The following is a 25,954-nucleotide window of genomic DNA, read 5'->3' on the forward strand; positions in this document are numbered from 1 at the left end:
AGAACCAAGACCTCAGCCCCATCCCTCACCAATAATGGAGCTTGTGAGCTCAGCTTCCCCCCAGCAACTGGGTCTGATCTCACAAATGTTCCTCTGGCTGAAGGAGGAAAACTCCAAAATCCCATAGAAATCCTCCCCAGCACAGTGGAAGCTGTCATGTCTGCAGAAGGGCCGACTCCATATTAATGGATGTAGGATGGGAGGTGGTGAATAGGAGGGGGGCACATACTACTGACCACACCGTGAGTGCAGCTCTGGAGTATAATACAGGAGGTAACTCAGTATCAGTAAAAGATAAATTGATCTATTACTTATCTGTTCATTGACTTGAAAGAAAGGGAATACATTATGCTGTGTACTGACAAAGGGGATAAAAAAAAAACCCCCATTTCCTAAAAAAAAAAAGCTCCCAATTAGTAAAAGCAGTGAAAATAAATATTGGAGACTTTAGTTTTATACTTTAATGTGGTAAATAATACAAAGTAACAAACGGCGTAATATAGATCAAAAGAAAAAAAAAATAAAATAGTAAGAGCATTCTTTTGAAACATTTAATATCAGTCCATAGCAAATAGTCATTACATACCAAAAAGCTCTAAGTGTTAACTAGATCCACCACAACTCCATACAAATCTCCACAACTTTAAAATCTTGAGATCAATTTAAAAGTTTTTATTCTTCTTGATCCCTGCAGCTTGGTTCGTAATGCTTTATGGTCTTTTTTTATTTTTAATTCTAACTTTTTCCCACTAAAACCTTGTCATTTTTTTTTATTTTCTTTACTTTTTTTTAATTTTTTTTGTTAACATTTTTAAACTTTTTATTTTTCAAGATGCCATTGTTGTTTTGTTTTTTGCATCTGACCTTAATACTAAACATATGAAACTTTTAGAATATCTATCCTGACCCAAAGGGTGGAAAACAAATAAAAAATAAAACCAATTGGAAAAAAAAAAAAATGGTGTCGTATGTAAATTCTAGGCTTATAAAAATATAGTTGGAGCCACTGTGGAGACGTGAAACGCAGCACATACGGTGCCGGAAGCAGTCGGTTCCTTGATTTTTTTTTTTTTTTTATTGCACAGAAATATACTGACGGTCGAGTCAGTCCATCCACATTACTTGGGATATTAAGGAAAGAGCAGGACTTGTATTTGGCAAGTTACAATGGCAGCTTTGTGCCCAACGAGGGACAAAAATCAAAGGAGATTCATTGCATCTGGGGAATTTAAAAAAAAAAAGTCCTCCAAGTCTTCATTTTGCAAAATGAATGCTTACCTTCTGCTTCTACAACACAGAGCAGGGGGGGGGGGGGGGGGGGGGATCTGCCTTACACAGGGGTGCACGACTCGACCTCGGACTAAGTGCTAATGATTGCTTTGTGTCCACACACTAGCTAAATTTTGCTGCGTACAGCAATTAAAAAGGAAAAAAAAAAAACTTAAAACAGCCATGTTTTTCAAACTCTGGACAACCCCTTTAAGAAACAGCATGACCCCCAGACCATGACATGAACAGAGCTTAGCTGTAATACCAAGAACAACCCACATTCGGGGTGGTGGCACCATTTCTGAAAGGTTTTTCTACAGATCTCAGTCGTCTTCGTCACTGGCAAGGTCAGCGGCTGTATTAATTGTGGACATGGGACTTCTCGTTATGTAATATACACAGGGACTACTACGGCTTCTAATACTCCTTTTCCATTTGGCCGACTCTGCAATTGGGAGGGTACAGAAAAGCGGTAGCATGAAGTTAGGAACAGTGCCTCTCTTGGCCAGAGGCTGGGTCTGGTATCACAGCTCAGCCCCCAGTTATTACTTGTGAGTCATCTGCTTCTAGTGGTTGTCAGTAACTTAAATGATGGCAATACATAAAATAATCAAATGTAAAAAATGAGGCTTTATGAACCGCCCGTCGCTTGTGCTCCAAAGCGACATGTGATGGTGTGCACAGCGCCAGGGTCTGGTCTGTAACAGCCGCCGGGCGATGCTGCATAGATCATACGTGTGTGACATAAGTGCACCAGAGGCTTTCCGGAGGGGCCGTTACAAAGACCTGTACATATTTCCTTTTGCAATATAAAATATGCACCTGTTTATGGTGGTCTTATAGGATCCAGCTGAATGTTAGATCCTAGTATTGCCCCCCCCCCCCCCCCCCACATGCCCGCTCCTACACCATACAAACCTTACCCACCATTGCTAAAGATGGCCATTCTTCCTTCTCTGCTGAAAATGGTGCCTGTGGTTGAGCCAGATCACAGCAGTCACCACTAATAGATTGGATCAGGGTTTCCCAACTCCAGTCCTCAAGGCACACCAACAGATCATGTTTTCAGGATTTCCTTTGTATTGCAGAGGTGAAGCAATTATCACCTGAGCAATACTAAGGAAATCCTGAAAACATGATCTGTTGGTGTGCCTTGAGGACTGGAGTTGGGAAACCCTGGATTGGATGACTGCTAAAGCACTAATGAATTCCCTTATATCTTCCATTCGTAATGGGGGATGTGGCAGGAGAGGTGATGGCCCACGGTTTCGTGGACCACTCCAAACCATGCATCCAGCAGATCTGGAAGACTCGGTCCCATCATCATTCTTGCACGAAGAACATGCAAACCCGTGCCTACTATCATCTGCCATTACTGGCAATGGGTTGCAAGCCATTCTCCTCACCCCCCCCCCCCCAAAAAAAAAGTCTACCTGTAGGATAGAGCTTTGACTGTAAACCTCAGAGGGATTGTGTATGGCACTCCACTACCCCCCAACTCATCATAGCAGACTGTGTGGATACTGTACGGTATGAGGTGCACAGGAAAAGAAAATGTAAACAAAACTGAACTTGCAAAGAAAGGAGGGATCAGTCCACATCTCCCCATCTCCGGCGCCCCCATATGGAAACGGGTTCTATGGCCGCTCCTTGTCCTATAGATCAGGTCCAATGTAAGATCTACAACGGGCCGACCCGCCACCTCTGGCTCCATACTACCTCTAGGGACATGGGGAAGCGATATGGTATACCCCCATAGAACCACATGACTGTCATAGGACAGAGACCACAGGTCTGCCCAGAGTGAGGCCTAGTGTGAACAGGACCCCACCGCGATTGTGAAGCGACAACTCCCACCGTGCAGTAACAGACACTGCCTTTCAGGGGGATGATGGGAGCTGCAGTCATAACCACATCCAGTAACACAGCAATGCATTATATTAGACCCACCTTAATCTGAGGATGAGGGTAGCCGCCGTTTCCGTTACTCACCCTCCCCCCCGGATCTTAGAAAGCGCAAAATAAAAACACCGTTGGCCACGACTGATTGAGTGACCCCAGCGGAGGCGGCTCCCTATTGCCAAAGAATGAGGTCTGTGCCTCAGACCTCATCTAAGACCTAAACATCAGCAGCAAAATAAAAGGACGTCTATTACAGCGTTGCGATCAAACATGGGGGGGGCAAAAAAAATACCATTCCCCTCCCCTGTCTTGAAATTGTGCATTAAAAGGGGAAGGAGGGATGGTTATAAACCAATGACCACCCCTCCTACCATTATCTCCGCTGTGGAGAGTCTCAATAAAGCTGGTTGAAATTTTTTATTTTTATTTGTTTTTTAAATTTTACACAAAATGAACTCCCTACAGTCCTATAAATAATTTATTCTTTTAAAAAAAAATTGTGCCATGAACCCCTGACAAGGTGGGGGAGAGGGGGGGCAACACATGTGATGCTGCAAAGTACAAAACCTAGGATTTTCTTATTTATATATATGTTAGGTTAAATTGTTATTTTTTTGTTAATATCATATATACTGGGTTTGTGTGTTTTTTTGGACAGGGTTCAGCAAACTTTTAATATCTGGATACATTTTAAAATTAAAAAAAAAAAACCATGAAAAAAAATAAAATATATAATAGAAGTAAGGCTACTATCCATGAACCAAGCTGGAAAGATCTCAAGCTAAATAAGGCGGAAAGAATCCATGAAACGAGAGGAGAAAATACTTTCCTATTAAATGGATACTCAGACTAAAGCGATCTATCAAGCCTTCTAAACTGTTAAATAAGTTGTTTTTTTTCTTCAATTTGTTTCCCCCCCAAACAAGCATTAAACTTCATTACACAGAAGAGCAACGAGGATGGTAGGCTGCCGGACACAAAAAAAACAAAAAAAAAAAAAAAAGGCAGAAATGGGAATAAAAAAAAAATAAAAAAATACCGAGTTCAATGGACAGCTTGAATATAGCACAGTTCTTCACAACCGATGGGGAGAGGGTAACAAGGTGTCCAATAACAATCTAACGACGTGCTTCATCATCAGAGCCGGGTACTATGAAGCAGGGTGGTATATGATCTGCCCCCAGGGGAGGGCACCAGACTTGTAGGTTTTTTTTTGTGTGTGTTTTTTTTTTTTTTAACTTCTCTTGAAAAGCGTCTGTCCCGCTATCAATCCTGTTTTGTTTGCACCAATCCCAAGCCATTTAAAAATACGACTAAGTTTTAAGTTAAGAGAAGTCGTCTTCAGCCAAAAAGGAAAAAAACAAAAACAAAAAACAGAAATTTGCCATCAACTGTCCATGCTACTGCATTCCTCTAGAGCGGAAGTGTGGGGGCATTTTGGAGGGAGAGAAGGAGGAAAGGAGAAAAAAAAAAAAAAAAAACGAACAAAAGTTAAAATTCAACAATTCTTACTGATTTATGAACATTAAAAAGGGATTGTCCAGGATTCAAAAAACATGGCACTGTTGAAATAAAACAGCTCCCCTGAGCCTGGGTTGTGCTTGTGGTCGGTGGTGGTGGAGTTTCTGAAACAAATCAGCCATGTTTTTCCAATCCTGCACGACCCCTTTAACAATAACATTCCCCATTGATAATTTTTTTTTTTTTTATATGTGACCCCAAATGTTTAGGTTTGGGGTGGAACCGGACATCACGATTTAGGATTCACGTATTAGGAGCGTTTATCACCCTCCCAATAACTTTTTTTTTCCCCATAATGCCTGCAATACCCCATTAATGACACCGGACAGGTAAGTATTGCCGCACCCCGACCCGCTCTACATCCCACCCGCTATATCCATAGTGCAGTATTAAGAGTTGTATTCTCATCATCTCTGATCTCCTGGACTCCTCCTGCCCCCTGTAGACTTTAGCCTTATCACTTTATAGGGTTCTCTGCAGTTCCCAATCTTCCCTCTGCTGCTTTCAGTCATCTTTCTAATTTGTTTGTGCACGTTCTGCCGCCCTCCAGTCCTGGGGTGCCCCACCGGTGGTAGGTCTCCTTTACTCTTTCCCGGCAGAAGCCGGGGACTAAAGGCAAATTAGCGACTGCAGCTCGTTAAGAGAAATCAATGGCCGTTCAATATGTAACATAATTACCTTCAAACTCCTGGTTTTCTATGTAAGGTGCTGGTCCCCATATTCTAACTGTGCCGTCATCAGAAGCGCTGGCCATCAGCGAGGGAATCTGTGGGTTCCAACTCACACAGTTTACGGTGCGCGTGTGTCCAGTCAGCTCTGCGATGGGTAACTCACTGCGTTTGTGCCAGACATATACCTTATGATCTGTTGAGAGACGGGCAGAAGAGATTCTTAATTAAAAAGGGGGCCATCCAGCACTTTATGCTTCTGACTCAGGAGCTGGGATACGCTGCTGATACAGACACTTCACAGCTATTGAAGGGATGGGTGTAAGATGTCCGACAGGAGCATATGGTACCTGCCAAATGTTTGGTGGACACCACATCAGCAGGGCCTGGTGTGAAGGGATACCTTTAAAATTTCTGGGATGGATGGCACAAGTAAACTACAATATCACCAGTACAGAAAACCCAGGTACTGGAGTAGAAGAGAAAAGCTGAAGCGTGTTACCTTCACTGCCGCTAGCGATGAAGTCTTCGTTATGGCCGCCGAAGCACGAGTGTATTGTGTAGAAGCCCTGCGTCACGCCTTGGTATTTTCTCACTAAAACTCGGTCCTGCAAATCCCATAAGTGAACACCCTGCAGGAAAAACAGGGAAAAAGACCATGAAAAACTTCACTCAAAATTAGAAGTAAAAAAATACCTTAAAATCTACCTTTGGCGCTGGGTCAGCAATGACAGCGGCAAGTCTCCTGCTGCCTGCATGCCATGGTTATGTCACGAGCGCTGCAGCTAATCAGCGCCTGCTAAAACACTCAGCATCTGAGGTAAGTGTGAGTGAATCAGCCCGACAGCAACCCACTGATCGGCTGTCACACAAGCCGCTGACATTGCTGGAGCGGCACCAGTAGATTTAAAGTTTTTGGTTTGCTTCATGCATATTAAGAGGGGTGTCCAAGTAATGCAAAACCCCTTTAATTTCATATTTTCTTTTTAAGCATACTCAGACCTCCATTTTTCAGTTACAAGACCCCACGAATCCTCCAACTAGACATAACTCTAAAAGATTTCCAGTTGTATTCTAATGCACGTTGCATGCACCAAACATTTGGCACGTGGTTGGTTTTATCCTGGCCTCAGTATATTTAGTCTCTACGGCAGGAGATAGCTGTCTGTGAGATGCTTTTTTGGTCACCCGTCTCTCCCAACTTCCCTATAAATAAACCTGCACCATTGGCTGATCTAAGCTTAGATGTTTCACTGGGGTGGAGAGAATAAGCAGCTGCCTGAGCGTAAAAGATCGGCCGAGCAGAAGTCCAACCTGTGAGATCCTCGTTTCCACAAGATGGCAGATATTGAGGGACAATCTGACTGCCCCAAAGAAACTTTTTAGATTTCTATTTTGCCCGTTGATTACATACATATTCTAGAGACCAGAGCGCAGGGTCAGGGCTTACCTGAGTAGCTACGTTTAACAATGCTAGTCTTCCGTTTTTCGATATTGTAAATGACATGATAGGATGGTCTTCTTGTACTCTGAAACAGACAAAAGTAGGGGGTTAAATGAGGCAACATCTGAAATACACTGTATCCGATGTCCTAAGAAATCTGAGGCATAAGAGACCTCTGTGCGCACCCCCCCCCATAATGATCAGACAATACACCCAGACACAAGAGGGCAGATCTCACATGTTTCTATCTGTAAGGTCCTCGAAGTTATAGCCCCGGATCCTCTGGTGAGTGTCGGATGCCAGGACAGTTTTGCCGTCACTTAGGCACCACAGACATTGCACTCTCACACCTTCCCAGGAGTCCAGAAGGTTGCCATCCAGATCCTGTGTTTGGAAAAAAAAAAAAAAAAAAACAACACAAAAACAACCATTACAGGTGCGACCACTGTCAGTTTGGGTCTGCTCCATTCACACTGGCGACTATGGGACTCCAGAAATCTTACATGTATCCTCTACCATATGGATAAGAGACAAAGCTTTATGGGACACCCCTGTAGCTGCTGATCTCTGTGTGGTTGTTGTATCAGCTCTTGGTATGCCAGCCTGGGGTCTTGGAAACAGCAAGCAGCTAGCTTACTACAGGTAATAGACCACTTTGAGATGGGAGGGCTGTGTACGTACACACTGGTAGAACTGTCCACGTTGGCCGCCGGTTACAAATCTCTTTCCATCTGGATTCCAGGCCACGCTAGTCAGACTGTCTTCATGAGATTGGCTCATTTTTGTCCTTAGCTCCCCAGTCTGAAAGAAGACAGATGGAAATCATAGACGTCAGGAACACGGGCTCTGGCCCACACTATAGATCAGGTTTCCAGCAGAGTTCACATCAGGTCAGGAGATTACACTGTGCAAAACGTAGTGGAGCAATGACTGAGGACATTCTGCAACTTTACACTACACCCTCCCTTCTTCAGGGTCTTTAATATGTCTAGTTATGAGCACAAACTAAAAGCTTAAAGAGTTTACATAAAAAAAGTTGTGTTATATGTACATATACTACTAATCCTGAGTTACCTCCTGTATTATCCTCAAGAGCTGCACTCACTGTGTACATACATTACTGATCCTGTGTTACATCCTGTATTATCCTCAAGAGCTTCACTCACTATTCTGCTGGTGCAGTCACTGTGTACATACATTACTAATCCTGAGTTACATCCTGTATTTTACCCCAGAGCTGCACTCACTATTCTGCTGGTGCAGTCACTGTGTACATACACTACATTACTGATGCTGAGTTACATCCTGTATTATCCTCAAGAGCTGCACTCACTATTCTGGTGCAGTCACTGTGTACATACATTACTGATCCTGTACTGATCCTGAGTTACATCCTGTATTATACCCCAGAGCTGCGCTCACTATTCTGCTGGTGCAGTCACTGTGTACATACATTACATTACTGATCCTGAGTTACATCCTGTATTATACCCCAGAGCTGCAATCACTATTCTGCTGGTGCAGTCACCGTGTACATACATTACTGATCCTGAGTTATGCATTATACTCTAGAGCTGCCCTCACTATTCTGCTGGTGGAGATGCATTAAATCTCAGGATTGATAGAGGCTCAGGCCTCAGTTCGCATATGATCTCTGGTTTCTTACCTACTGCAGTGACGGTATCTCACCTGCACATTCCACAGCCAGAGCTCAGAGCAGTCGTCTGGACCACAGGCCACAAGATAGTTGTCGTCAGGACTCCAGGCTAGGTAGGACACCCCGTATGCGTGGCCTTCTAATGTTTTAAGTAGTTTTAGCTGGTGCGTGTCCTGAGGATGAAAGACAAGAGATGTTTAATGGCCTCTTGGCATTAGATGGGGCGGCTGACTGCTTGCAGTTTTGACAACTCGAATAGCCTTTTTTGTTTCACGCCTGCTGTTCTCTATACTGGTTAACACAATAGTGGGTTATTGATTTGTTAAATTTGGAAGCTTCCAAAAAGTTTATGAACACACGAGATTAACAGAGAAAATCCGCAAATGGATACCAGTATTGTCCATGGCACTGGCACAGGCTCCGACGCTGGCTGAAACATACAGCCAATATCCCACAGGGATGGCCAAGCGATTGCTCTGATCTCTGCCATTAAACCCCCTTAGATGCTGTGGTCAACAGTAGAGTTGAGCTAATTTGTTCGGGTTCCCTCTTATCCGGCAAGCTATAGCGTTTACCGAATAAGCTGCAGAGGGAGCCCGGCTTCCTGGATCTCTCTGGCTGTTCAGCTGATCAGCGCCGCAGCTGCATGTGTCGCGGCTGTGTCAAAGTACATGCATGGAGATCCTGTTTGTTGGGCTCTCCATGCATGTGCTGTGACTGACACACCCGCAACACATGACAGCTGTGGCGCAGATCAGGCGGAGCGATCCAGGAAGCCGGGTTCCCTCTGCAGCTTATTCGGTAAGCGCTATAGCTTGCAGATTAAGAGGAAACCCGAACAAATTCGCTCAACTCTAGACAATAGTGAAGGTGGGATCTAGGTGGTTAAAAGGAAAATATACATCCTGTCACCCCATCTGCATCTCAAACATGGTCACCAGAAGCCCCCTTATTAAAAAGGGGCTTTTTCATCAATTTTTTTTTTCCACTGACTTTACAACCAACTAAACCAAGGCATTATAGAAAGGATCAAACATTCACTGAGTGACTAAATGACAAGTCATTGTATGCGGGAGAGGCCGAGAACACCCGGCTATGGGCGGATGCGATTACGTAGGCTGGGGAGTCATGGCGGCAGCTGGGACAGAGCTTTATTCTGGGCCCCTCCTATAACACCGGCTCACTCCTATAAGATTCCTGTGCACAATTAACATTCCTGTTTAGTTACAGCTCTTATGGGAAGGAACGCCGACCTCCTTCATGAGGCTGTAATTAACCCGAGCACCTCACAAAACAACCTGCCGACAAGAACTGGTTTAGTCTCGGCTGTCACCCAGGTCCTAAAGCTACTGTGCAATCCTAATAATCAAAAATACAATGGGCTCGTGCCCCAGGGGGCAAGATGAGCGCTGAAGACCGGTCACGAATGAAAACACATTTTTCCTTTTAATTTGAGAACTTTCCGATTAGGTCGGTAATTATCTGGCACTCCATAACTTGAGATACTTTCCGACAGATTGCAGTTCTGGGACAGAATCAGACTGTCTGAGATATATTACATTCAGGTTTGGTTTTAGTTCATATATGCCTGGAGAAAACAGATAGACTCCACCACAAATCCTTGGCTATTTCCAAGAGGATTCTACTGCGGATTCCACCCTATTCATTTAAAAAAAAAAAAAAAAAAAAAAAGAAGAAGAAGAAGAAAGGAAAATCTCACCCAAGTGTATTGTATCCTAAGGGCATTTTTGCCAGATTATCTACAGGGTGCAAATCCCTCGATGACCTGCGGTTTCGTCCCATTTAATACGGATCACCTATGTGTAGTTACCCAATGTGAATTTCATGTCAATAAATGACATGACACTTTTCTTTAAAATTTAGGCAGTATGAACGGTTTTAGGCAGTGTGAACGGTTACTGGAAAAAATGAGGCTGTGGTTTTGTGCTGCTGAATCTGCACAAGTCCAGAGCATCTGAACTCAAAGTTTAAAAGATTATTTTCTCCATTCAGATTTTGGCAGGCATTCACTTGAACAAAAATTGCCCATAAACCGCCTTCCATAATAATCCGCTGTAGAAAGCTTCCTGCCCTGGATTCAGCTTCAGACAATGTCGGAGATTTGCCACACCATGTCTGCCATGATATCTGCAGTGCCAAATATTACAGCGGTCACTCTTTGGCAGCAGCAGATATACCCGGGGGAACGTTCCACCATTTTCATTTCCGATGTGTCGTAATGAGCAATTTCCACACTTACTGGATCGACCTGCCATATTATAACAGTTGTGTCTTTTGATCCTGTCGCTAGTTTAGTGCCGTCGTTGGAGAACTTGCAAAACCAAACTTCGTTGCAGTGCTCCGTGAGGACTTGCTGTGTGAAACATGGAAACTGTTTCCTGAAATTAGAAGGAATGAATGAGATCGGCATAGAAAAAAAAAAAAAAATCCCAAATTCTTTAGCGTTCAAGAATGACTAGAACGTAAAAGTGCTGGATATTTTTAACTAGAATTTTTGCACTTTCGTTTATTTTCTGCCTCCTCTTCCAACAGCTATAACTTTTTTTTTTTCCAATTTTTCCATCATTTTGTGAGGGCTTTTTTTTCACATAAGTTGTAGTTTTGAAGGACACCATTCATTTTAAAAAAGTAATGTACTGAAAAATGGGAAAATAAATTTCAAGTGGGATAAAATGTTGGGGAAAAACAAAAAACAAAAAACAACAACTTGATAATTCTCCACGTTCGTATTGTTGTAGTCATAAAAATAAATCTATAGATGTTGTAGTGAAAATACAATTCAGCAATTTGCAGAAAAAAAAAAAAAAAAAAAAAAGTCTCATTTATTTATAAGACCCCCATTGTGTGGCCAGCTGAGGTTTTCATTGATACTATTTTGTGGTACACATGACATTTTCATTTTTTTACTGCTTTGGTGTTGTTTTTTTTTTGGTGGTGATGGTGAGGGGGTCTGGCATTTACCACACAGATTAATTGTATATACTGATGGGACTGGTGGTCTTTTATGGACTCAGATATAATTTTTTTTTTTTTTTTTTTTTTTTTTAATTTCCTTATTTTAATGGCGGAGATGGGCGTGACTCGACAAAAAGTAAAAACTTTATTTTAAATAGCCGGGGAACTTGTTCCAGCAATCAGATCAGATTGCTGGCTCTACATGCTGCAGTAATGTATATAGTGTCAGTCACATGCTGGGTTTTACAGGGGTATCACAATAGTAACCACAAGGGCTCCCGCAATCAGACAGACTGACAGCAGCGAGTCGGGTCATAGTTATCTCCACAGATGTGCGGGGTTGTACAGTTTAACCATACTATGGTTTAACCTCTTAGACTCAGGCGAGACCCCCTTTAATGACACTTTACCTACCTGCTGCAGACGTGATCGATGAGCAGGGATACAGAGTCCAGATTATTGTCAAGTTTCGTATTGTGGTAGAGGCACCGATCTCGCTGTAGCTCGACAGCTTGACGTAGTAGAGTTTGCAAACGTCTGGGTGGTAACATGACAGATGGCGGAAGGTATGCTGCAGAGGAGGGAAAATGTGCAGATCGCTGTGAACACTTCAATGACACTGCCAAAGAATTACAGGTGAACACTCGCAGGAAATTAGGCAGCGACACCTGTACAGTAGAGGCAGGGGCGCTGGCAAAAACTTACTGATTCTTCCAAGGCTGAGCAGATCAGCCATCGCACGGTCACCTTGCAAATTAGTGAAGTCTGAAAAGTCAACGTACGACTTGTCATGTGAGAAGCATACTGCAGCCCCTGGCTGGCTTGTCAAAGTACTTTTTCTTTTCTTAAATATAAACAAAAACCGCAGCAGCGAAAACGCATCAAGCCACAGTCATTTGTGCCGTCTGTGGTTCGGGCGGCATGAATCTGCTGTCGGGTCCCTTTAAGTAGCCTCATTCCTACAGAAGCAACCCAGAAAATCAATGCATACTGTAGAGCCCACCGCAGCGCCGGCCCCCCACCATACATTGCCGCTTTCTGACCAAATGACATTCACGAAATCCACGCAAGTCCCTGCGCTACATACACGCGTCTGACTACACACGGGCTGGAGTGAGGTCGTATCAATGACCAGCCAATAACGGACAACGACGTGACCCCGGATGTGAGTACTTACTCTGGAGCTTATCAAGCAGCTTAGAGCGCGAAACTGTCCCTTTTCCTTCCCATTCTGCCTTTGCTCGCAGGTCTTCTGCGTGACTACACATTAAATACCTGGGATACAGAAATAAGCGCGTTACTTCAGTGTTTTAACAAACGTTAGACATCCTCTCTTGGTTGATCAGCATTAAGGACCAATGTTGAATCTCAGAAGTTCGACATTCTCTCCCCTCCTCCTCTTGTATAAGAGTTGCAGTACCAATCACAGCCACCACACGGTGTATGGAGCTGGGTCACTTACTGCGCACCGCCACCCCTTTAATCAGGTGATCAGTGGGAGTGAGATATTTCAAGGGGAGTGACTATGGCCAGCTCTGCAGCAGGACACAGACAGCAGCAGAACACGAATTGCAAAAATGGCCAAGAGAATGCCGGGAAGCTTGCTGTGCTCTACAATACGAGGCCTGGGTATCCAATCACAAGGACACAAGATCAGCATGTTTTACCCCACATTATAGAACGGATAAGATAGAAAAAAATCTTGCATTAGTGCTGGAGGGACACAGTGGAGAGGGCCCCTTACCCACTGAGGACATGAATTCTCTCGGTATTGTATTTCAGTGGCGTCAGCTCGCAGCGCAGGACCTGCAGGGCTTCTAGGACCTTGCCATCTTCCAAGTATTCCAGGTACTTCTGCTGGAGAAGCAAAAACTTCATCCTCTGGAGTAAAAAAAAAAAAAAAAAAAAAAAAAAAAAAAAAGGGAACATCAGTGACCCAAAAGCAGGAGACCCTCCTCTTTGCATGACAGATTTACCTTAACGGGGGGGGGGGGGGGCGTTCTGTTTGGGGGGCAAAGTGTGATTCAGATTCATCATGATGGAAATGACTGCACTCTTCAGGATACACTTGTGTGCGCGGGAAGCAATATGCGGGGGTTTGGGGTGGGCCGTATCCTCTGTGCTCATACTATGGTTATTTCAGCCATTTCATGTGTTGTAACCAAATCTTTCCCAGCTCATTTTTACACCTGTGAATTTCAGATCATAGACAATATAATCTATGGGGCCATGTTACTTTTACTGCTGCTTAGTCACTACAAGTTACTTCTCAGCTGCCCCCTGGTAGTACAGTCTGTATTCAGCCCTTATGCTCCAGAATGGCAGCATAGTTTGTATTAAAGCTCACAATTTACCCCCCTATCGATCTATGGGAGCCCTGTCCACTGAACCCCCTCTAAATCCTGAGAACACTCGGCCATACCAGTGGTCCTGTGGTGAATGGAGGGGAGTTGACGCATACGTGCTATTGCTCAGCAGAGCAGCACTCAGCCATACCCAGTGGTCCCGTGGTGAATGGAGGGGAGGTGAAACATGCTTGCTATTGCTCAGCAGGGCAGCACTCGGCCATCCCTGGCAGTCCTGTGGAGAATACATAGCTAGAGGGTAGGTGAAGCATGCACACCATTGCAGCACTCGACCATCCCCGGCGGTCCCGTAGAGAACGAATAAAAGGGGAAGTGCACTCGGGATCTGTGGGGTTGCATTGATCACCTATACCATATATTAGCAAATTGGCAGGCTCTGTGGTGCTGTGCTGGGTGGGCTTCTGTATACCCACCCTTATGCCACGTCATGTATAGTGCACTCACCCGTATGACATCAGACGTGGGGCAGGACGAGGAGGAGTGCTCGCTCCCTGAACCTCCAGCGGATGGGCGACACGGCTGCCAGGAACACAAAGAATCATTATCAACAGATGAAAAGATAAAAAAAAAAATTAAAAAAAAAAAAAAAAAAATTCTTGTCCGCACTATAATGTCAGGTCTGGGGCTATGTACAGACAAGACTGAAGCAGATTTCAGCAAGGCATCTAACACGTACGAGGACCTTCCAACAGCAGAAATATGAATATACAAGGATTGGGCGGCTGTATTTGAACATGTTGTTCTCAGTCAAGATGTCACAGCAGTTTACTCCACTCTCCCCAATCAGAGCACAAGCACGGTGGAGCGTATGCGTGTACAAGAAAGACCCGTTTACAGCCGTAATCGGAATATGCATGCTCTGTTCAGCTGAGCGTACATGCTTTCAGAATTGGAAAGGGACAGAAAACAGACAGGAAAATCTCAGGGCCATAAAGATGAGGCATGATCTGTACATCCCCACCAGAATCAGTCTGGTGCGGCTGAGATCATCATGTGCCGCACAGTCATGAGCAGCGATATTCATCATGCAGCTGCTTGTGCATTTATAGAGCCAAACACGGACGCACGATGCGTATACACGGCAAAGAACGTGTGATGGTCACTGGCGGAGCATGAAAAAAAACCCATAAAATAATGTAAATTGCACTTCAGCAAATCCCCACAAGGTATGCATGGTTCACCAGCATTAGTCATATTCTCAGATTACAGAGATTAGGAGGGTGGGGGGCATCTGCCTGGAAAGAGGCTTCTACTGCAGAGGAAAAAAAAAAAAAAAAAAAAAAAAAAAAAAGTAAAATGCATAAACAGCGGAGCCAAAACCAGAAGTAAATCTTCCAGCATCTGCAAACTGGAACATGCACAGACGCCCAGCGACGACCCGCTCTGTTATGGTTACAGGAGACTCTGGCCCTTTAAACAGCTCAGTTGACAAACATCTGCTACCTCACTTCCTGTGACCGACTCCCATCCCCCCCATTTGGCAGGATCAAGAAAAAAAAAAAAAAAAAAAAAAACACACAAGGCTGGAAGTCAAAGCAAAGATGGCAGTCAGCTGATCCAGCAAACAAAGCTGCATTAACCCCTCGGCAGCCAGATGCAGATAAAGCATTACAGGACACTAATGTCTCCCCCCTCCCATCCGTAGCCGTATATGTTTGGAAAGTAGTCATCTGGCACGAAGCAAAGATAAAGAAAAAAAAAATTTGTATTTAATTTTTTAAAATAAAAATCTGGTCCCAATTCTAAAAATGACCCCTAGCAGAGCCATCAGATCCACAAGAATTCCCACACAGTAAGATACCCCCCCTTTCATTTTAGGTCTGTCATTATTGGGGTCCTCCTGAGTCTTCTGCCAATGTTTCATGTCATTCACATGTAGACTGAAAGTTGGTGCTGACACCAATGCCCCCTGAGCCTGCCTTGATTTTCTTTAGCGCTTGTTCGGGGCTGCTTATCCACCATCCGGACTATCCTGTGTTGCAATCTTTTTCCTCGCTGTCCAGGGAGATTAGCTACGGTGCCATGAGTTGTAAACTTCTTAATTACGTTGCTCACTGTGGAGAATAGAACATCAAGATCTCTGGAGATCCACACTTGTAACCTTGGGGTTGTTGATATTTTTCAAAACTTTTGGTTCTCGAGTCCTCAGACAGTTCTCTTCTCTTTCTATTCTCCATGCTTAGTGTGGCCCACAGACAAAATGAAAAGATTGAGTAAGTTTCTCCCCTTTTTATCTGATTTCAGGTGTGATTTTCATATTGTCCACACCTGTTACTTTCCACAGGTGAGATTGAACAAGCTTCACATGCTTTAAACAAAGTTGTTTAGCCACAATTTTAGTAGGTAGAGTCTCCCAGAAGCAAACATGTTCAGAGTTCTCCAATCTGAACAACGGTGTCTAAAAATTGTGGAATCATTTTATCAAAATGTTCAATTGAAAAGACTGAATATCCTCCATTTACAGAACATAATACCAAGAGATTCAGTGGTTCTGAAGAAATCCATGTGCACAAGGCTGAAGGTCAATACTGGATACTCCCAATTCCTGGGCCCTCATATATGGAGGCAAAGTAGAAAAATGTTAGGTGGTCCGTGGAAGCAAAATGTGAAATTTTTTATGGAAACCACTGACAGTGTTCTGCAGACTCCGGAGGAGAGAGGTAGCATCAAGCTAGTTATCGAGGAGAGGAACCGTCCAGCTTGTTATCAGCGCACAGTTTTGCATCTCTGATGGTTGGAGGGGGCATCAGTGCCTATGGTAGGGGCAGTGCCTGGGCGTCATCACTGCTGGGCACTATATAGTGGTGATAGAAGAACATCTGCTCCATCCAGACAGTCTACGTCAGGGAATATCTTGTATATTTCAGCAGGACAATGGTAAACCACATACTTCCTCCATCATAGCAGTGCGTCTCCGCAAAAGAAGAGCTCGGGGGATGAACCGTTCGCCGGCAGTCCGGACCTATCAGCTATATAAAACATTTGGTGCTTTATGTAACAAGAAATCCAAAGATCCAAAACTGCTGAGCCGCGAGAATCCGACAAGAATGGAACAAATGTTCCGCTCCCAAATCTCCAGGTCTCCTCACTTCCTACATGAAGAGGGGACGCTGCACAATGGTGGACACATCCTGGGCACAACTCGTCTGCCATCAATTCATAAATTTAAAGAGAACCTGTCAGCTGTTTTGGCCAATATAAGATGTGGCCACCGCCTTTCAGGGCTTTTCTACAGTATTCTATAATGCCGCAGAAAAGCCCCCGATCCAACCTAAAAGATAAGAAAAATAACCATTATACTCATCCGGGGGGGTGGGCAGTCCCATCCGATGGGTGTCGCAGGTCCGGGTCCTCCCATCTTCTTGCGATACTGCCCTCCTGCTTGCTTCATGGCTCCCCGGCATCGCGCTCCTGCGCAGGTGTACTGATCTGCCCCGTTGAGGGCAGAGCACAGTAATGCAGTGCGCAGGCGCCGGACCTCTCTGACCTTTCCTGACGCCTGCGCAGGAGCGCGATGTTGGGGACCATGAAGCAAGCAGGAGGACGGCATCGCAAGAAGATGGGAGGACCCGGACCTGCGACACCCATCGGACCGGACCACCCACCCGGGTGAGTATAATAAAACGTATTTTCTTTATCTTTCAGGTCTGATCGGGGGCTTATCTACAGCATTATAGAATACTGTACATCAGCCCTGAAAGGCAGCGGCAGAATCTTATAGCGGCCAAAATTGCTGACAGGTTCACTTTTAATGGGAATCTGTCAGGAAGTTTTTGTATGTATGGATTACTGGGCTGTGTTTCTGTTTCAATAAAATCAGTGTTTTATCAGCAGGAGATCACTACAGGACTAGTCGTATTGTGCCTTCTAGTCAACTTCACTGTAACCCTGCTCCTAAAACTGGTTATACAGTGTACGCAGAAAGCTGCCAGTATTATACACTGCTCAGTATTCTGACCTCTGCTACATCTTCAGCAAAGAAAAAAAAAAAAAAAAATATTATTATATATATCCATCCAAAATGACAGCAAGCAGCCAGTAAGTGATGCATCGCTGTGACTGGTGTTTCTCACCCCACGCTATGCTGCCCTCAGATTACATAACCGAAACCTGCTTGATTCACTTAATTATTTTCATTTGAAGTGGAAAAATGTCCAACTTTTGATCTGTTGTGAATACAACATAGAGATAATAGATTTCCAAATCATTGCATTAGTATGTTCTTTACGTGTTACACAGATACAACTGCTAGAATTAGGGTTGAAGATTTTAAAAAAAAAAAAAAAAAAAAAAAAAAAAAAAAAATTTAAATGCTTCCTTACAAGGTTCTCAAAAATAAATGACAGATTGCTAAGATATGATCGACAGATCAGGCTGCGTGGACCGGCTCAGTCCTGAAGACCCCGCTCCAGTGACCGTTAAATCTGATCCACCACCAGTTTTCACAATATACACTGCATACATTACTACGTAGATCCACTGGACCTTGTGAGGCTGGTGTGCACAATGACTGCGTAATATATGAAAACAACCAACACCTGCCTAGCCTGCTTGACAGGTCCTCAGTGTCCTTCCACCCTGCTGCTGAATCTTCACCCACCTAGCCGGACCGCTCCTTTTGTCCCTCTTCCGTGCTTCTGCAGAGATCTCCCACTACTCTGTACAAGCTGTCAGGTTGGGCAGAGAGTGCATTAGGACTCATGAGGCCTCACTCTTTAGGCAACTCATAATTTGCTTATGTTACCATTTTTTTAATTTAATTTTACAATCTGGATTTTATAACCATTCAGACCTGGGCTTTCAATTTAATAACATTAACCTAGTCAGGCCCAAGCTGTACCCAATATTGTACAATGTTTCTTGTTTAATCTGGAAACTGATCCCCTTTAAAAGCAATTTACAAAAAGTAAAAAAGTGCCAGAGACCTTAGTTTCCTACATAAATGGGGTGACCCAGAAGTTGGAGCTCCAGCGATTATATTTTCATGGCAGATTGCAGCACTAAGCCATAATATTAAAGGGCATAAATACGGTACATTTACGGCTACATTCACACATCTGTGTGTTGCTGTCTGAGCACAGACAGGCTTCTGCAAAATCAGAAAAACAGCCAAATGTCAGAGCAATGCTGTGCTTGGGAAACACTGAAAAATGACGCCTTCCTCATTTTCTGCATGCTGCACTCCTACAGTCAGTCTCCTTCTCCCTCTGGCAGCTCTGTCCATGTCTATTATAGGAGTCTTAATCCCATTAAAAAAAAAAACAAAAAAAAACAAAACACTCCTTTCCTGAAAAGCAGGCAGACAGCTACTGGGACTAGCTGCCCTGCAGTAAGTAGGGCGTCGCTATACAGAGACCTGGTATGTGCAGAGCGATAGTCACCTGTGTGTGGCCCTTTCGGTGACCTCACATGCGGGGCTCGCTGTATGACTGGAATCATGACCTAATCACACAAAGGGGACATTCAATGCACGGCACTGGAAGTTTCAGCAGCCACTGCGCCAAGGGGTAGCACAAAGTAACAGCTCCTGTGACGCATCGTGCAGCTGCACATCGCACCACAAGCCAAACCAACATAGTTCACCAGTTATTGCTTTGAACAAATGTTAATATTTGAGGAAATCAACTAAAATCCGAATTGATCCAACAGTCACCAATCACGGCCATGGAGAGATCCAAAGGGCTTCAACAGGATTTAGCATAATACAAGCACATCAGCTACTCGGCCTGTATGGCAGAGCAGCCAGTGTGGATCTGTAACAGCTCGCACCTTTGTGCTCCTTGGTTTTTACAAGGAGGTTTTTCCACTTCAGACATTTTGGGGTTAGTAGGAGACAGAGTAAAAAACGATGCCTCCATATGGCGGAGAACAGCGTGTCTGCAGGTATGTAATGTGGACCAAGACGGCGAGCGGGGCTGCAGAAACTCAGTCGGGGACCTCCAAACAAAAAAAAAAAAATATCAAGTGGAAAAATAACTAATGTGGTTGCACAAATCTGCACACCCTTACTCTAATACTTTGTGTCAGTCCCCTGTGAATTTCTGGACTCAGTATTTTTGGGTCAGAGTTTAATCAGGACAGCACACCCAGAATCTGCAATCTTTGCCTTGAAGTAGCTCCACATCTATACAGCACCTTCTTCAGGTCAGATTGTCACTTGAATTCATGTCTCAGCCATTACAAACCTTGATCTCCTTGTGAATCCATTGTTTTAGTGATTTGGTGGTAATCTTGGGCTTATGCTGAAGGGTAAAATTAATCAATCATTTTCACCCGAGGCATGAAGGTTTTGTTTCAGAATTGATAATCATTTGGAAGAGTTTATAATTCCCTCCACTTTAAAGTCCCATTTCCAGCTGCTGAAGAACTGCCCCAAAGCACAATGCTGCCTCCACCATGCTTCACTGTGGGTATGGTGTTCTTTTGGTGATGGGCAGTGTTAGCTTTGCACCAAATATGCCTTTTGAAATTATGCCTCAAATTTCACCTTGGTCTCCAACCAAAACACATTTTCCCACCTGCTTTTGTCAGACTTGATGTATGTTGGCAAAACAGTCAGGATATTTTTGTTTGTAAGAAAAAAAGCTTCAGTCTTACCACCTACCCACAGGCAGGAAAACTGAAGAATACGAGAGTGGTCACATGTGGAAGACAGCCAGGACTTGACAAATTCCTGCAACTCCTTTAATGTTGCTGTAGGCCTCTTAGCAGCCTCCTAGGCCAATTTTCTTCTCTTTTCACCAATTTTTGAGGAACATCCAGGTCTCGGTAATGTCACTGTTGTGCCAAATTAAACCCACTTCTTGATGATGTCTTCACAGTATTCCATGGTAGAGCTAATGCCTTAGAAATGTTTTTGTCCCCTTCACCTGACTGATACATTCAACAATGAGATCCCTTTGCTGTGTTGTCAGCTGTTTACACTTCTGTTGTAAAATTCAACTAAAGAAAAAAAGGTCAGGAAAATCTTCCTAGAACAGCAAAACGTTCAATGTGGTTAATCAGAAATCGCTGTAAATGACAGCGGCCGTGCACTGACTACTATGTAACATGAGGGCAAATCTGAGTGGCTAATTCTGAAAAAAAAAAACCCACATCTAACACTTCTGCAACCACATTATTTTAGTTTTGTTATTTTTAAATGCTAACCCTCAACGATTTCAATTTGTTTCTCAGTGGATTTGTACAGATTATAGGAGACATTAAAGTGGAAGAATTTCTGAAAAGATTCTCTTTGTAATTTAAAAAAAAAAATTAAAAAAAAATTCGTACCAAAAACCTGGCACTTTAATAAGGGTGTGTAGACTTCATATCCACTGTCACTTTTTTTTTTTTTTTTTTTTAAACTGTGATATTAAAGATTGCATTAAAACTGTATTGTTTTTGTTCCAGTTTTACTTTAATTTTGAACACATTGCATTAAAAAGTCATGAGTTTTGACCACAACCTATAATAATTGCAGTCACTCCTTTCCCAAAAAATGGGAGCACTATGGTGACAATGCATCAGGATGTATGCAGCCTAGGATTTCATTTAGACATTTTGCATACATAATTGATTTTGATCAGTGCTTTTAATACAATTTTTAGCCCCTTCGGGTCATGTGTTTGTTCCTTGTTTTTTTGTGAGAAACAAGGTTCCCCTACCAGCATGATAGCAGCCCCATAGACTAATTTTTAGGGGATTTCCCATGAAAAATGTTAAATAGCCATTTTTAAAATCAATAGATCTTTGAAGAATAATAACTTCCACAATTGGATGCGTAAAAAAAAAAAAAAAAAAAAAAAGTCCCTGTGCGGAGATAATCTTATAGACGTGTCCCTGCTGTGTACTGTGTAATGGTCGCGTCTGACCATACAGGAACATGGTCTGATCATACCATAGCTCCTGGTCAGGGGAAAATGCAAAAGAGTATGCAGACATTACAGCACGGGATCATAGCTGATTCATTCTTTAACGTGAACCATTGATCTAACAGGCAGTTAAATATTTTACTCCCAAAAAGAATCAGCTGTGATCCCGTGATGTAATGTCTATGCTCTTTTGCTTCTTCCCCTACCCAGGAGATGTGGTATGATCAGACCATGTCCATGTATGGTCAGACACGACCATAACAGTATACAGCAGGGGCACATTTACTAGATCACACACACAAATTAATATTCTTCCAAAGATCTATTAAAATGAACATTATGGAAAAAGCCCTTTAAGTGTTCTGTCTGTGAAAAAAAGGAAACATGTACAAGAAACATGAATGGGGCCTACAAAGTGTGCACATTAACTTAGAACTTCCACCATATCTATTTTTCTAGAAATTTTCCACCTGTGAAAAGTATAAACCTGGAGGCCAGCAGTACTAGGTGTTCAGTGCTCACAGACCTAGCCAAGGCGAGGAGGCTGAGACCGACCACCACTGAACAAGACACAGAAGTGGAAACGTCAAGACTGAGCCAAGTTATAGCTGAAAGATCGCAGGTTTTATAGACTGATGAGACGAGAGAGTCTCTGGACAGACCAGATGGATGGGCAGTGGCTGTATCAATACTGGGCACAGATGTCTACTTCCACTCAAAATGCCAGCAAGGTGGATGTGGGCACTGATATTGGCTGGAATGATTAAAGGGAACCTGTTCCCCGCCCCACCCCCCAGGCGTTTTTTCACTAAAAGAGCCACCTTCAGCAGCACTAAGGCTGCATTCTGTGAAGGTGTCTCTGCTGTTTCTGACCCCCATTAATGCCAAAATATAGACACTTATAAACCGTTCCTCATACCTGCATCCTGTCACAGAGGTATGGAGTGCCGCTGCCTCCCAGCTGTCCATCAACCCCCCTCTACAGCATCCCTGCACCGCTTCCTTCTTTTGTATCTGCCGTTACATGTTGTCGGGCGCCTGCGCAGTGACAGTTCTCGGGCATGCACAATGCGAGCGGCCCGGGAACTGCCATCAAGCTATCGCGCCTGCGTGTTTCTGCGTCCCAAGATTCCCAGCCCCGCAGTGTGAATACTTCATAACACACTGCGGGGCGGATCTGGGGGACGCAGAAACATGCAGGTGCGATAGCTTGATGGCAGTTCCCGGGAAGGTACCCTTTAACCTTTTTGGGTTGAAGACGAACTGAAAAAGCAATGCCCAAACCTGCTGACAGTGTTTAGACGACACTTTCTTCCATGAAGGGGGGGGCAATCTGCATCTTTCAAGAAAACCAGGATTTTTCTGCAGGACAAAGCTCCATTGCAGCATCGGAGTCTCTACTGTTGGGAGCCAGGAAAGGCCTTAAATATTGAGCATAATGATCCAACTCCATCCTCACCGGAACTAAATACTAGTAGGAACTTGTGGTCCTTCTTACAAGTGAAGCCACGGTGGGCGAAACGTACGTTGGAGGGAGCCTGGACACTTTGAGCCACACATTACGGGTATATATGATTTGGATTTATATATAATTTTTGTGTATTTCTTATGCACTTTATTAGGAGCTGTTTTTTCAGCCCATATATATTATGCACTTTATTATTATCCTCATCATTTTTGTATGATTATTTATTTATAGTGCTCACTGTGTCCTTTTTATATGCATTTTTTATATGTACTTTTCTGTAATTATGGTATGTTACTATGTCTGGTTCTGTATACTCATTGGTAATTATGTAATAAATTTGAGTCTTAATGTTTTGGACTCCGTTTGGTGTATTCATTTTTTTGAGTAGGTTATTGTAGTTATAATGAATATCCATTTATGACTTATTATTTGGTGAATTTTCTCATTTAGTTGTTGGCTTAAGTGAGATTTACGGTGAAGGAGGACAGTCACCCATTAGATCAGTGCCTGGGGCTGTGGTTGGTGCTGAAAATAAACTTGATTGTCAACAGATAAAGAACCAGACAGACTGCGTCGATGCAGCTTATCACCATCAGGGAAAAGGGCAGCTGGTACTACACCATGTTCCAAATGTTTATGGAAATGCTCTCCGATTTTCCTAAATGGTCAAAGCAGATGAGTCGGTAGAAATGGGCAAGTCTTAGAATCATAGAATCGTAGAGTTGGAAGGGACCTCCTGGGCTATTTGGTCCAACCCCCTGCTCAAAGCAGGATTCACTAAATCATCCCAGTCAGATGTCTGTCCAGCCTCTGTTTGAAGACTTCCATTGAAGGAGAACTCACCACTTCTCGTGGCAGCCTGTTCCACTCATTGATCACTCTGTCAAAAAGTTTTTTCTAATATCTAATCTGTCTCCTCCCATTCAGTTTCATCCCATTGCTTCTAGTCTTTCCTTGTGCAAATGAGAATAAAGTTGATCCTTCTACAATGTGACAGCCCTTTAGATATTTGTAGACAGCTATTAAGTCTCCTCTCAGTCTTCTCTTTTGCAAACTAAACATTCCCAAATCCTGCAACCTTTCCTCATAAGACAGGGTTTGCAGACCGGTCACCATTCTGGTCGCTCTTTTCTGAACTTGCTCCAGTTTGTTGATGTCTTTTTTAAAATGTGGTGCCCAAAACTGGACACAATATTCCAGATGAGGTCTGACCAAAGAGGAGTAGAGGGAAATAATGACTTCACGTGATCTAGACTGTATGCTTCTGTTAATACATCCTGGAATTGCATTTGCCTTTTTTGCTGCTGCATCACACTGTTGACTCATATTCAGTCTGTGATCTATTAGTATACCCAAGTCTTTTTCACATGTGCTGTCGCTTAGCCCTATTCCTCCCATTCTATATATGCTTTTTTCATTTTTATTGCCCAGATGTAGTAATTTGCATTTCTCCCTGTTAAAAACCATTCTGTTAGTTGATGCCCACTTCTCCAGTTTATTTATATCTTTTTGAATCCTCTCTCTTCTCTAGTATTAGCTATCCCTCCTAGCTTTGTGTCATCAGCAAATTTAATCAGTTTACCCTCAATTCCTTCATCTAAATCATTGATAAAGATGTTGAACAATACAGGGCCCAGGACAGAGCCCTGTGGTACCCCACTTGAGACATTCTTCCAACTGGATGTGCAGCCATTTACAACCACTCTTTGGGTCCGATCACCAAGCCAGTTATGAATCCACCTAACAGTTGCCTTGTCCATTCCATACTTAGTCGTTCGAGTGAAGATCACATTTTATTGGAAAAACTTCCCAATAACAGTATTTTTCTTCAAAACTAAAAATGCACCAAATTATTCTACACCTTAGAGTTACCAAACATTTAACAGGTTAAGAACAGAAAATGGCCAAAATGGTCTCCTGGCGCCTGCGCACTGCAGGACTCTGCTCTCAACTGGGCAGAGCAGTGCGCCTGCGCCACTACAGGAAGGGAAGAAGAGGACGGCATCGTATGAAGATGGGAGGTGCCGGACCGGACCACCCCTCCGGTGAGTATAATCTAACTTGTTTTTCTTATCTTTCAGGTTACATCGGGGGCTTATTTTCAGCTTTACAGAATGCTGTAGATAAACCCCCGATGTCAATGCCGGCAGCTCATAGTCCAAAAAAAGGGTGACAGATTCCCTTTAAGAGGTCACAATTACTGAAATCAAAAGCATCTTAACTAGTCAAGTTGCATGTTAACATTGGAGCCTTCTGTGATGTCTCCTTTACAATTATTGCATCCATTGAACTTGAGTTTTTGGAGAGTTTCTGCTTGACTTTCTTTGCAGGATGTCAAAAATATCGACTCCTGAAGCGGCTTTATTGATGTGATTGGCCTCCCACCCTCAGATCTCCTGCTGAGGATACTCCAAAAGGCTTTCAATAAGGTTGAGGTCAGGGGAAGATGGTGGCCACAACATGAGTTTATCTTTTTATACCCATAGCAGCCAATGACTCAGGTCTTCTTTGCAGCAGGAGATGGTGCACTGACATACATGAACATGATTTTGCTATGGATTGCACAGTTTTTTGCACCATGGAAGACAGTGGTCAAACTATATACTTTGCACAGGTCACTTTCACACCTTCAGGAACCCTAAAGGCACTACCAGCTGTTTCCCTATAACTTCAGCCCAAAACATGACTGCCACCTCCTTGCTGGGACACGGTGGCCATCTACAAACCCCTGGATCATCGAGTTACATGACATCAGTAAATAACACTTTTATAATTAGTCTTCATGCATGTCTGGGCCCACTGTCCCAGTTTCTGCTCGTGACCACTCTTT

General features: G+C 43.5%; 1 protein-coding gene across 1 annotated transcript in view; it reads right to left on the bottom strand.

Moving 5' to 3' along the window:
- Window positions 1-446: 446 nt before the first annotated feature.
- Window positions 447-25,954, bottom strand: part of WDR26 (WD repeat domain 26) — a 44,536-nt gene continuing 19,028 nt past the window's right edge. Inside the window, exons 4-15 of the mRNA XM_073556402.1 lie at window positions 14,248-14,322; window positions 13,182-13,318; window positions 12,615-12,712; window positions 11,852-12,008; window positions 10,722-10,860; window positions 8,494-8,634; window positions 7,486-7,605; window positions 7,043-7,188; window positions 6,811-6,889; window positions 5,863-5,992; window positions 5,371-5,556; window positions 447-4,584 (exon numbers count right to left, since the gene is read on the bottom strand). Coding sequence (XP_073412503.1) covers window positions 4,559-4,584; window positions 5,371-5,556; window positions 5,863-5,992; window positions 6,811-6,889; window positions 7,043-7,188; window positions 7,486-7,605; window positions 8,494-8,634; window positions 10,722-10,860; window positions 11,852-12,008; window positions 12,615-12,712; window positions 13,182-13,318; window positions 14,248-14,322 — 1,434 coding nt within the window. The 3' untranslated portion in view covers window positions 447-4,558. The remainder of the gene's footprint in view (window positions 4,585-5,370; window positions 5,557-5,862; window positions 5,993-6,810; window positions 6,890-7,042; window positions 7,189-7,485; window positions 7,606-8,493; window positions 8,635-10,721; window positions 10,861-11,851; window positions 12,009-12,614; window positions 12,713-13,181; window positions 13,319-14,247; window positions 14,323-25,954) is intronic.

The sequence above is a fragment of the Dendrobates tinctorius genome, unplaced genomic scaffold (assembly GCF_039654945.1).
Source record: "Dendrobates tinctorius isolate UK_male_01 unplaced genomic scaffold, ASM3965494v1 ptg000232l, whole genome shotgun sequence".
In the NCBI taxonomy this organism is placed as follows: domain Eukaryota; kingdom Metazoa; phylum Chordata; class Amphibia; order Anura; family Dendrobatidae; genus Dendrobates; species Dendrobates tinctorius.